The 13,744-nt window shown below is 36.4% G+C and overlaps 1 protein-coding gene and 1 pseudogene across 2 annotated transcripts; one reads left to right on the top strand and one right to left on the bottom strand.

Annotated features, from left to right (window-relative positions):
- Positions 1-27: 27 nt before the first annotated feature.
- On the bottom strand, positions 28-2,353 carry LOC145581558 (putative xyloglucan galactosyltransferase GT19). Its single transcript, XM_081638573.1, has 2 exons — positions 1,380-2,353; positions 28-485 (listed from the first exon to the last, which is right to left on the bottom strand). The coding sequence occupies exons 1-2, from the start codon at positions 2,309-2,311 to the stop codon at positions 62-64; spliced, it is 1,356 nt and encodes a 451-aa protein (XP_081494699.1). The 5' UTR covers positions 2,312-2,353; the 3' UTR covers positions 28-61.
- A 2,708-nt stretch (positions 2,354-5,061) lies between these two features.
- Positions 5,062-6,227, top strand: LOC145581550 (protein INAPERTURATE POLLEN1 pseudogene; annotated as a pseudogene). The gene is made up of 2 exons (XR_014099647.1): positions 5,062-5,937; positions 6,045-6,227. The product of XR_014099647.1 is annotated as a protein INAPERTURATE POLLEN1 pseudogene (transcript).
- Positions 6,228-13,744: the final 7,517 nt, after the last annotated feature.

Here is a 13,744-nt window from a genome sequence, read left to right as displayed (position 1 = left end):
GAAAAAGAGAAGGGGGGGGGGGGGGGGGGGGGGGAAGAGTGCAAAAATGTTGCAGCAGCAATCAGCCAGCAGCCGAAACATCCTTCAGTCTATCCTTGATTCTCTGCAAGGTGCCTTCAATTGCAATATCGAAGGCATCCTTCTTAGCTCTTAGTCCCAAAGAACTCCCATGTTTCCTATACATAACCTTAGGAATAAACTCCATCACCTTCTCCCTCATTCTCCTCACTTCTGCTCGAGGGATCCCCATCAGCACATCGACCACCTTCAATCCTTTAAATACCACATCCTCCTTCGGTATTGTCACGGAGAACTCCTCATACTCAGCAGGCGGAAGATGCCATTGAAATTGATTCTTGGCCGATTGATCTTCAAAGAAAACAGGTATGCACCCTGCAAGTATCCCATCGAAAGTTGATCTCCTTGACGGAGTCTCCCCTGGAGGTTGCAAGCAGAAGCTAGCCTGCAGCATTGGCTTCATGTACCTAATCAGAGGATTGAAGTATCATTAATAATGAGCATATCTAAATTTCGATTAACATTCAAAATTGCAGGAAAGCTGAAGGAGGTTGTGCCACTCTTAAACAAATAGGCTCCTATGAGTTTCATAGGAGGTGCAATTCAGCAAGTGCATCTAACATACCTAAAATGGCGAAACGCCAGTCTCAACTTTCAATCACTTGGAAACAAGGAAACTAAACTATGCTTGTGCACCTAGGGAAATAATGAGGTATTCAACAATCAATTTTATAGCGAGCTCAAATTTTCAAGCTATACTTGTGTGAGCTGTATCCTCTCCAAGTATTGTACTCTTTAACATGGAACAATGTCTACAAAGTAGCATCATCTTTTTTATGCAAAGATATGTGTATGGTACAGAGTAGAGAATCTCGAGTTTGGAAAGCTCAATCGACTTATGAGTTATGACTGCTCAAATGAAAGCTCCAACTAAGCCTACAATCTTTCAAGTTCAGATATACCAATCCTCTCACTATTTAATGTAGAAATCGCAACTCAGTTATTCTCCTTCATTTGTAAATAAGTATTTATCATCGAGTTATTTGATCAAAGCTTAGACCGGGATTAGCTCACACTACTGTCCCAAGCCAAGCACAAATAATTTGCCTAATTGCAAGCGCCAAAATGCAGGGCTTAATATCACCCCTTGTACTTGAGCACAAACGATTACAGGTCAACTTGTTCACACAAAATGTATTCCTTAGTGTATCTAACACAGATTACTAAATAGATTGTTTCCATTCTCATTCCAAGGTAAATATTATCACAAAAACATAATCCTAGTACCTAAACTAGGAAACTAGCACTCTTAAATTACACAATTAAGCTTAAATTTATGAGAAAATGATGAGAATAATTACCTAATAGGATCATGCTCGCAAATTCCATTAGAACAATCAACAATCTCACACAACTTCTGGAACCTTCTTCCATCAACAACCGACGAATTCTGAACCGCCCCACATTCCTCCCGAATACTCCGCCTCACATTCGGGTTCCCCGTCGGCGACGTCCCACCACCGCCGGCAAAAAACATAAGTGTACTCCGGCGAGACTTCCGAACCCGCAAAATCCACGATTCCAAAAACCCCAAACTGGAAGGATGAAACGACGTCGGATGAGGAATCGCTTGTTCCTGCCATGGCCAAGCTCTAGACTCCAAGGTCAAAACCGTCAAATTAAAAAACTCCGGCAACATCAAAAACGACGTCCCCCATAACCTCTCGATTTCTTCCCCATTTTCATCACCTGATTTTTCCGGCAAAGGCTGGGAGAAATCCCACGAAGTGCGAGCCATAATAAGGAAGTGATCATGACCGTTGTTTCTACCCCAGATATCTGGATCGTTGGATTGAAGATAGGAGAACAAATCAAGGCCGTGAAGATGGCTGACATTGTAATCAGGACCGTACAGAAATCGCAGAGAATCAAGAGAAGAATAATAAGGGAGAAAAACGGCGTCGGATTGAAGAGGGTTAGGAGAGAGACAAGGGTATTCGAGAAGACGACGATGGAAGAAGAGTTCGAGGAGATGAGTGTCGGTTCGATACCATGAATGAGAGCGGTTATGGGTTTTGGGGCCGAGGCCGTGATTGGCTAAATGAGGGCAGAAATCAGGGTATAATGGGAAGAAAGATGAGCAGTTAGTTAGAAGCTCAAGGTTGAATCTTGTTGGGAGTTTTCTGATGTGGATCCGACGGCCTGTGCAGTCGGAATCTGAGGTTGCGGTGGTTTTAAGGAGAGAGAATGAGAGGAAGAAGAGGATGACGGTGGTTGTTGCCGTGGATGCCATTGTTGTTGTTGTTGTTAATCTGGGAAGTGAGATGGTGTTTTGGAGTGAAGGGTTGCAGTGTACTACTATCTACGTTTTGTTTTGTTTTGTTTTGTTTTGTTTTGTTTTTTTTTTTTTTTTTTTTTTCCTTTTTTTGGCCTTTTGTATTCAGAATTAAAAATTGTGTTAGATTGATTGGGATGGATTTGTAATTTTGACTAGATTATGGTTTGGGAGGAACTATAGATTATAGACTCCTTTTGAAATTGCTTTAATTTGATGGTTTTATTTTTACTCAACTTTATGTTTAAGTGTATCACTGAATTACAAATCACGAGTATCCATACTTAGTATTTAAAAACTCAAACCACAATAATTCATATGCCACATGTCCTCACAACTTATTCGTATGCCACATGTCCTCACAACTCACTCATATGCAAATATTACTTCCCTTACCTTTTCAATATTAAAAAAAGGAAAAAGATATATACAGCCCTAAGGGCTACATATAAGAAGCTAAAAATGGAAAGGAAAGACAATAAATAACCATTTATTACACCGATTTACTCGTGAATTGTCGATAAATTCCCAACTTAATACTAAAAAAGGAAGTATATTAAATGCTTATATGCAACCCTTAGGGCTGCATATAGCATTACCCTTAAAAAAATTAAATTAAAAATATTACATAATGTTAAAGCCTTTGTGCATTCCGTAACTTGCACATTTAAGTAAGAAAATGAAGTGTTTAATTTCTACCATGATAGAATAAAGTTGAATTAACTATTACATAAACATATGAATTATAATAAAAAATAGTCTTTTTATCTCTTAAACTTAAAATATAGCTTAAACTAATATGTCATTTCATATTCTACAATATTCATGTATATATACTTAACTAAATTAATTATTCTTTCACAATTCCACTCACTTTTTTTAAAAAAAAAAAAAAAAGTTTTCACAAGCATTTACCTCAAAAGTCATGTAACAATAGCTTCGTAGTTTCAACTATTGAAAAGCATACATTTATATAAAAATAACCTATATTATAACCCGTGCATTGAACGGGCCAAAATGCTAGTTAACTTTAATATGATTATTGTATTGTTTTTCAATTGTATTCGGTAAGCTTATTTAATGATTTAGTGGTTATACAATTTGGGTATAACACTAATCAAATATGGAGTTTGTGTTTGTTCAACCTAGAAAATTAACTAACTTGTCAAATTTGTGAACAATCAATTTATAATTGATTTTATAGAAATTAACAATTAAGACCCCAACTTTGTATCTAAAACACGCTAATTTCAATTTTTAAAACCCTAATCTTCCGGATATAAGAGGTGATCACGACTATTCATGAGTCGTGACAATGATTAAAGAATTTTTTTTATTAGCATTAGTAGCGTGACTCAAAATTGCATACGAAAAACAAGAGATGATTATTAGCCGACGATATTGTTCGGGTGTGGTTCCAGTGAGGGTCGATGAACCACTGACGGCACAACTAGATCTTGGGCTGCCTTGCTAGGGTCTCGAGCTGGCGGCCAAAATCTTTGGCCAGCACCGGCTGGCAGTTCTCCAAGAGAGAGATCGTAAACTGCCCTCAGGGGTGGCTTCGAGGAACCCCCCCCCCCCCCTCCGATGGCTAAGTAAGTGTTTGCTTTTGTGAGAATAATAAGCTTAATATGCTTTTTAGAGAGAGAGCTAGAGATTATTCAACAACCTTTTCTTATGGTGAGTCTAGGGGCATTTATAGTGTATCATAACCCCAACCTAGGCGACCAGCCTACCAACTTATCCTGCTTCTGCCAGAGCCTATGACATGAGTCTGTGTCCTGAGTCTAAGCTCTGGTCAGCGCAATTCAACTTGTGGCTGACTTATCTTGCTTCTACGCAGAGCCTTTAACCTCTGCCTTGAGTCTGCCTGCGGCTGACTTATCTTGCTTCTGCTCAAAGCCTCTGGGCGAGCCCCTGAGTTTGAGCCTGGAGATCTGGATGGGGATAAGAGCGCACCCTTTGGGCAGCGCTGGGAGCATTAGGCAGCTCAGCAGGGGCCCTGTATAACTAGCCCCTCAAGAGGTGGTCTGAGGCACTCAAACCAGCTGCCTCAGACCACCTCTTGGTGATTGGAGACGTTGGTTCGGAGCATGGGAAGAGCTCTGCCATACAAAAGTCATCACTAGAAAAATGAGAAGTGGTGACTATGTGGGCTAGAAAGCGAAAATACGTACTTGTAGTTTTTCATCTTTTAGCCCTTCCCTTAAAAAAATAAAAAATAAATAAATAAAAAATAAAAATAAAAAATAAAAATATCTACGAGGGATTAATTATCCTGATTTATAGTTTTATACATAGCTGAATTAGGGTCTGTTTTTTTACGTTGAAATTTAGTTCAGTTCAATTCAGTTCAGTTCAGCTCAGCTCAGTTCAGTTCAGTTAAACTCCTAATTTCCTTCTCTTATAAAATATTCTGTTCAGTGTAGTTCAGTTCAGCTCAGTTCAGTTCAATTCAGCTCAGTTCAGCTGAGTTCAGACCCTTAATTTAGTTTTTGAAAAAAGGCACAATTGTATTAAAAAAAAAAAAAAAAAAAGGCACGAAACAATTCCCTCCAATAAGCCTACTTTACCCATTTAAAACGCCCTAATCAACGGTCAATTAACATATCTCCTTCCTTCCAACATCTGCAACCAATCATACTCCACACTCCCCTGTTTTTGTCTCTTTCTCTTCGAAGAAAATCAAGAAAACTCCATTAACAACCATGATGAAAGCTTTAATCAACCGATTAAAAAATTGTCGCCCTTTCAAAGAATTCTACGCAGATTGGATTAACACCCTCAAATCCAGCCTTCTTCCTCTTCTCTCTCGTTCTCTCTCCTCCCCTTCTCCAGACCCTCTTCTTCTTGCTACCCAGGTCGAACTGCTTCACTCCCATTTCAATTCTTACTTCGCTGCCCTCGATCTCGCTTCAAACGACGATGTTTCACAGCTCCTCTTCCCAGATTGGCGAAACCCTCTTGAAAAACCCTTTCTTTGGTTCGGAGATTTCCACCCTTATATCTTCACTAATCTCCTTCGTTCTTTTCTCGAAGATGATGATGATGATGATGATGATAGTGATGAGACTGATAATGGTTTTATGGGTAAGCCTTGGAATGTCTGGAAAAATGTTGATGTTTCTTTGGCGCATTTTGTCGAACAGGTGGAGTGCGGTTTGAGATTGATGGTTCCTTCTGTTGTCGCGCGTTCTAGGGATACTCAGGCTGATTTGGTTGAGAAATTGGGTGTTGGGTGGAGAAAAAATGGTGAGAATTTCGAGGTTGATGAGGTTGTCGGAGAATTGATTGACAAGATGACTTGTGTTTTCTTGGATGCTAATAGGTTAAGAAGAAGTGTTCTTGCTGATATCATGGGGACTTTGAATGTTTATCAAGCTGCTTCTTTTCTTGAAGGTCTTGCCAAATTCTATGCTGGGTTTTGGGATCCTTCGTTACTTGCCCACTTTAAGAATCCTGTGGATTGAATGGTTTAAGGTTTATTTTCATGGAATTCTGGTTTCTTATGTCACAAATTTCTTACTTTTTGGTGAATTGGATGATATGGAAGGGCCTGCCTTGGATTTTTTTTACTTCTTTTGGTGAGTTGGTCTCATCGTTTTAGTCTTTATTATCTTGATATTATTTGCTTACATTAATGTGAAAGTTATGCTGAGTTATTTTTTTTTTCCTTTTCTTTTGATTGCAGGAAATTATCAGGCTGATAATGATTGGTTAATTATGTAGAGGAAGACTTTTTTTCTTGTAAATGTTCTGCTTGTGAATTCTTCATCTGGAAAGAAAACATTCCAGGACTTTGCGTTGTAAGTTCTGTTGTACAAACTTTGCTCTTCATAGCAATTATATTGCATAAACCAATTTCAAATTTTCCGTTAAACCAGTTCTTGACTTCTTGTTGCTTGCAATGTTCTTTTCTCATCTTTTATTGCTTTTATGGTGGCTAGTCACTAAGGAAACGGCTTCTTGTTAGCAAGGGAATATTTGTCTCAAATGGATTGAATTATTAATAGGTCCCCAATGAAAATAGATGTTACTGAATTAGCTATGTAAGTAAATAAGTTCTCTATAAAACTATGCAAGTTTTCTCTTCCTGCCTGTGTGATTGGTACTTTGCTAATATTAAAAGGAATGTATAAGTCTAATTAGAGATATTGCAATGTTGTATAGCTATGCCACACAATAAATATTATATTGCTATTTTGGAGGAACAAAAAGCACATATTTGGAGGTGATTTCTGTTGGCGTTGTAATGGAAATAAGATTTTCTAGCAAAATTGCATGCATATCCATTACCATTCCCACTATATAGGACCGCTTACCAAAGATGCTGTAAGTAATTTTCTTAAGTAATACTCAGTAGAAATAAGATGCTGGTAAGGTTGGAGGAGGGGGTTTCAAGTTCACATCTTATTATACTTGTTTTTTTTTTTTTCCCTTTTCATTTTCCTCATTGGATGTCCCCCTTGTGAGTAAGATGATATTGTGTGGAACGTCATCCATGGGATCACCAATCAACAAATAGATGACTAGATGTGAAATTCTTCTAAGATCGGTTTGGGGCCAAGAGGGTGGGATGGATGCTCAGGTATAGACAGGCAGTCTAGAGATGTTCTGATCCTTGTCATGTAAAGCAGCCCGGTTCATTTCCGTTTATAAGGGTATGTTCACACTTGTTGTAATAGCTGCATGGAGCAGTGGCTGATAATAAGCTTAAGGGGAAAAGAAAAGGTTCTTGTAAACTGCTACCTACTAATAGTACTTTTTGAAGTTCATTAATTGATTAAGGGTCATTATGAACTCCAAAGTTTCTGTGACTATATTCAAGGACGATGTAGTATTATTGCATATGACTCCATATGAATTATAGGCTGATTTTTAGAGATATTTTGAAATCAAAAACCATGAAATTAAATTTTATATAGTTCACATTTTATGATTCTCATAGATTCATAGAATTTGGCATTCATTGGACTGAGATTCGTGTTTCTTCTCTTCCTGAATTCAGAGAGCAATATATATACTCCTTAGTGCTACCTGGGATTTGTGGGTTCCCTTTATGCTAAAATGAAGCGTAGGCTAATTGCTATCATTTATGTACATACATGAGCAGCAAATTGTTCCTCTTGAATTATTAAGAAACGAGCAACTTTACATAAATTTGGTTTTGCGTAAGTTAAATTTGACAGCCCTTTGCCAGTTTTCGGTGTTATTGTGCTTCTCTTCCGGTAAATGTTAAGAGTTTTGTAAGCATTTTATGTATGAACTATGTATGTTCTAGTTAAGCCAAAAAAAAAAAAAAAAGGAACTCAGGTAAGACTTTTTAACAAAGACTTGACTGCAGGAAATTGTTGAGATTATAAATTAGCTGTGCAAAACGAATCTTCAATTCTTTTAGGGGTGCAGTGGTTACTTCAATTCAGATATTTTCAAAAGGCTTCAAATTTTAGTTTCTGAAATGTTACTGTCTTTAATCAAATCCAACAGATCTCAACAACATTTTTTAGTCTTTTGAGGCTCATAGTTGACACTTATAATCATCACATTAGCTCAAATCAACATGGCAATTATGTGGACTAAATTCTAAAGAAAGAGATTTCGTTTTTCAGATCACGTTTATTGCTTCTCTCAAGTGTTTGGGCCTTTATCTGCTCTTTGAGCTGATGATACGAGTTTCTCACATCTCCTACTGTTACATTCTGATGTCTTTTTCAACTATGTATCTTTTAATTTATTCCTTATGGGCCTCTATTTTTGAACACCTTATCCAAAGTCCAAACTATATCCTTTCTGGTGTGGCTGCATATGCATTAACTTATCAGCATCTGCTACATGTAACCTTCAAACATGGTGTCCTTATGATTCATTGGTCTATAAATGAAGTCCAACTTTTGATCAGTACATGAAGAGGCATATTATGGTGTTTTAAGTTCTTGCCTTTTTAAATGATATGCTATCTTTTTCTATAGAGAGGCTTGATGTAAATGACCGATCCCACAAAATTTTCATTTATTGCTCTTCCACTTTCCCGCTCTCTATCTTTTTTATGCTTCATGGCCGGTTACTTTGTCATTCTGTGCCCTAAGCCTTTTTATTCTGCTGCATGATTTGACTAGAGACCTATTTATAATGCTATATTTATATTCCAAAAGATAGTTTGTCCTGTTTGGTCATGAACTCATGATGAGTAGTTGATTATATACGCTTAATTAGGTCATGGTAAATGCTTGAGAATGCTAATTGTATTTCAAGATCTTTTGCCTTTAGTCATGCTGGAATCATGTGTGCTTTGGATTGCTTGAAACATGACTATCACTCCTGTCTATGAGCTTCTGGTGATGGGATTTGGCCAAAGCTAAATTTATGTAGCACTATGACTGTAGCTGAGGCAGGATTTGCAACATTGATATGAAATACTGAAAATTCTGTGAGTTCACTATCGTTAGATGGTATCCTCAGTATGTTCAATCAATTGTTTAGTGAAGATATGATGAATTGATGAAAATCCTAAGGAAGAAAGAGTTTTTATTAAGGATAAACCCAAGTGAGTGCCAATTATTTCTGTGCAAACTATAAAGAAGGTTGAAGAAATTATTAATGTACAATAAACTAATGTTTCCATGTAATTTAGCAGTTCTTTTTCGAAAAAAGAAATTGAACTATTTTCATGTGCTGCTATATTCAGCGAAGTGAAATATTTTTGGTAAATTTCAGCTTTGGATTGATCCTCAATTATTTGTTGTGCTGCTGTTCAATGCATTTTATAGATTTGTAGTCTGCTTTGAAGTAGTAGGTCTGTTAATTGTGCTTCCAATCAATGCTCTGCCAAAGCTAACATCTCTGCCTGGGCTAAGTGGTGAAAAATACATATGAACCTCACCCTGCTCTAGGTGTGACCATGTGAGCCTTATTGATAAGGATCACTGTGCAGTAATTTTGTGCTGTGACCATGTGAGCCTTATTGATAAGGATCACTGTGAAGTAATTTTGTGCTGTAGTGTCTTAAATATGTATTTTGGATTACATAAGCCCTAAGATCATTAAGAGAATATATGGCATCTTATTATCTTGTATTATGTGTTATTTAGTTAGGATTCATAAGTCATACCATAATCGCAGACATAATTAGCTGTTTTGAAGATGAAGCAGTAAATTGGAATGATCTTGTTATTATAATATAACCGGTTGTTCATCAGCTTTAGTAACAAGATGTTGCAATTTTCTTTTTTCAATCTAAATTACTAAGTAGTACATGATTATGTTGAGTCAAGTGAGTGAAGAAGTTACACCATACTTTTATCTGAGGCTTGAGCTGGCAAGCTGCATTTTAACTCAAATTAGTTCCACTCGAAGGTTGTATTAGTAACTAGATTTTCTTTAAGACAGTATTGTTTTCGACATTATATGAATTGTTTTCCATAAAGCAACCTGTGCATGAGTTCTTCAAAATGTATAGGTGTATTCTTTGTGCAGATCATATCATTGAAATGCATGGCTGAAACATAGAGCTACCCTTTCGTGTGTACTTTTGTCTTAATCATGTTTCATTAGTCATTTAAAAACTTGTTTTTCCTCTAAGACGTGTCAGATAAGATCTTCCCCAGGTGTTTGAGAGGCATTGCCTCCCACCTCCTCCGGTGTTTTCATACAATGTAGGGGCACAGTATATGCTTTATGCCGATCCGTATCTAGGTTATGGTTGAATCTCAGTGTTAATAAATTAGTGTAATTAATCACGTGAGCACATAAAGATAAGCTAATAATGCCATCTGAACAAGGTAGTTGCTTGTTCTTGATATTGTTGTACGAGATTAAGAAAGTACAAGTGGGGCAATTTGTAGTTAATAGTTAACATTATCTGAAATCTGCAAGTTGTACTGTTCATATTCCCTGATATTTCGTGGTTTCTGAAAAGGGTCCTCTTTTCATCGGTGGCTTGTATAGAAAAAAGGAACACACACTTACACAGCTACATATCAGGTTATGTTTGTGCATATTGGCTCTCATATTTTTGTGTTTATGCATATCATTGTTATACTTATAATAATATTTTCTGGAATAAGTGGTCTATTGCTGTAGAGTTTGCTCTTTGCCTGATACAGAACTAAGTTAATCATCTGGGGGGTTATTTGTTAGTAAACTATTAGAATACTTGTCATCAGGGATATAATCCTTTCGTCAAATGTGCAAAAATACTTATTAACATTAGTGGACACTGGACAGGTTATATAAATTCTTGCCTAGCAATTTAAGTATAAAACACATGCTTAACACCTGCATCTCAGCTCCCTCAGAGGGACTCTGAACTGGACTAATTATAGTAGTGACAATCATAATAATATATCAAGTGCCAGATGACTTTGTTTTCTTGTCATGAAGGCTTCTAAGCTAGTGGCTACTTTTTTAATTATTTAGATTTGGTCTAAACCTAGTTGCTTTTTTGTATTTCAGTCAAAGCAATTTTGTCTCCTTGGATTTTTCATTGCATATCAATGTTGTCATTACCAAACATGGAAATTTGTACTTGTCTTACCTTAATCCAATTTACACCTTCTGCGAGAAAATTATGACCATGCCCTGCATGCCGCATCTCATGCATGCATTGATTTTATATCTGTAATTGTTCGATCTAGTCCAAATAGATTCTCTTTTCTTGTCGAATTTCATTGTTTATTGTAATGATAATTACTGTATGACTGTACTTGACTTGTACCTGGTTTACAATTCTAAATAGAGAAATTTTTAAGTACAACTCATCTGTGAAATAGAATGGACTTTACCCTGAAAGACTGAAATTCATGAAGTGTACTGCATGAAATTTCCTGTTTTGTTAGAATGGATATAATCAACATGTTTACATGTTCATAATACACTTTGCACAAGTGGCATTAAAAAGCTACCGTTGAACAATCATGTCTGCTTAGGCTAATTTATCTGAGTTATGTCCATTTTGTTAATATATTTACCATTAACTGTGTGACAGCATGAGTGTCTTTTCTCACACATGATCTGAGCTTTGATTTGGGATCATATGAAAAGCATTATCTTAAGATAACTCTGTAAGGGATTGTCTCTATTGAACTTCTTTCACCCCTTTTCACTCATTTGGCTAAAACTCAATTCCTTTCTCTAATTCTGATAGAACCATGGTAACTGTATCTCATTCATTAAAAAGAACTACTTGTAGGATAAGATTTCCCAATATCAGTAGAAATTCCGTTTATCATTGTCTTTAATCATCTCATCTCAGATGGGCCGTTAGCTCTTCTGTGTGGCATGTAGATTCAGAAAATTGAACATACTTCAGCAATCTGAAGCTTAATATCTGAGGTGCTCAACTTTTATCCTAATGCTGATATTTGGTTTACTCTGTTCAGTTGAGTATTTTATGTGCAACTTGCGAAGTAAGGGTTGTTTGTGTATCGATCTTGCAATGTTTTCCCTTGGATCTATAGTGCCTCTTAATTGAATTATATGCCCATAGCGTAGTTAGTAATTGGTACAGCCTTTACCACCAGCTATTATATAATATCATCTGCTTCTTGAGATGACTGCCTGCTTGCACCGAGTTTCATGCTGTTTGTTTCACATTAAGGTTTAGTTTAAACATTAGGTAATTAGATCTGCATTACAAAAACCCCATGATTTGCAGAGCTTTCCACATTGTCTATGAGAACCCTTAGACTTGCCTTAAACATCGATACAATAATGTGAAAGTACAGCTCATAGAACATGTGTTTTCTTAAGCATGCCACTTGCAATTTTTGTAGTAATTTCATCATTAAGAGTGATAATAGAAACACTATGAGACGATGCCTTCTCGATGTGATAATTTTCAAGTGGAGCTTTTCTATGTTATCCAGTTCCTGCTGTCTCCTCATTAACTGAAGAGAAACTCCTGTGTGTATTTATCATATGTTATCTTCTTTTTGCTGTTTGAGCGTGACCTTTGAAACAGCAAATGGGTGCCCTAAATAGGGTCAAAACACACCCTGAAAGAGCTAGCTGAGAGATTGATCAGACGCCCTTACCTGATTAGATTAGTATTAGCTGCCAGAATGTAAAATGACTCTGGACATATGGTTTAAGTCCGAAATCTGTGGTTGCTATGGTAGCCTATACGCGATAGGCGAGAGGCTTTACCAATGGCTTCATACTTTTGAACTATTGTGGATGTAATACATAATTCTGCAAGCATATTACAGTGCACTCCGAGACTGCGAGAGCACTGGTTCTTACAGAGACTTAGACTGATGCATGTTGCACGCCGTGAATACTTGAACCTGACAGAAGTAAGCCAGCAACACCAAGTCCCTAGCTCTGAAGTTACTAGGTATATAGATAAAGTATCAAAATATGCCTAAAATTGGATCTAGTAATAGGTAAACTTCACATTACTCTTGGAAGTTATCCTAAGTCGTACTTCATTTTGACTTTTTGCACTAATTATATTGAAGTAAATTTCATTTTGACTATAAATTTTATTAATAATTGATTGAAAACAAATGTTACAATATACGTAATAGAATATTACTAGATCCACACATGGTAAAAGAATTTTATGGTTAAAGTTGTTCATTGGCAAGTGTCTCTAGTAAAAGTAGATCAACAATTTAAGATGTATAATTTTCCAGATCATGTGTGTGTAATTTTTGTTGTCATATATACAGAGATTTGGATATCAGATTCCTGCAGGTTGATAATAATAACAATAGAATAATGTTACATAGATTTGTCAGATGATCAGCAACATGCATGCTCATAAAATAAAAGTTTGTTTCTAGTATTGGGCTTATTGTGGAAGTTTTTGAACTTGAAGACAGTAGACATGATGAGATCTCTTTTGCCTTGTTTGTTAATTGCTTAGGTTCTGCGATTTGGCTGTTGTCTGTTGTTGTTTCTGCGTTTGAGTTCATCTGGGAGTGTACTACTTAGGCTACCAAGTGTTACTCTGTCAGTGTCATTACTGTATGTTAGCTCGGATAATCAATGCATCCCTCCTGGCCCACGCCCCGCCTAAGCAACGTTTAAAGTATCTTTTAGAGTTTTGACCAAGTTTTCAGCCCTCGACAAAATAATATGTGTGATAAAGGCTTATTAATTTTATTTTATTTTTGTAATTTGGTTGTGATAAACATTACTCCCTCCGTCTCTTAGTACAACGCCTCTTTTGAGTGTTTATAAAAAAGACATTATATTAAGGGACAGAGGGAGTAGTTGCTAATAAGTTACTTTATTAATTGTAATATATAATTATATACTACGTATGTAACAACTCTTAATGCGTCTTAGTTCATACGAAGTACACATTAAAGATTTTATAGCTATGTCTTACACGTCTATAAAAGAAGACAAAGTTAATTGCTTAATAAGCATGTGAAAGCTTGTTTA

This window comes from Chenopodium album, chromosome 2 (assembly GCF_948465745.1).
Source record: "Chenopodium album chromosome 2, dcCheAlbu1.1, whole genome shotgun sequence".
In the NCBI taxonomy this organism is placed as follows: domain Eukaryota; kingdom Viridiplantae; phylum Streptophyta; class Magnoliopsida; order Caryophyllales; family Amaranthaceae; genus Chenopodium; species Chenopodium album.
The sequence above is the reverse complement of the archived record's forward strand: the minus strand, read 5'-3'. Positions and strand labels throughout refer to the sequence as shown.

Bases quoted from the DNA above. Each gene is read 5' to 3' on its own strand.
- LOC145581558 (XM_081638573.1), bottom strand. From the start codon at position 2,311: ATGGCATCCACGGCAACAACCACCGTCATCCTCTTCTTCCTCTCATTC. The intron at 486-1,379 runs GTAATTATTCTC...TCCTCTGATTAG, and splicing joins TGCGAGCATGATCCTATTAG to GTACATGAAGCCAATGCTGC.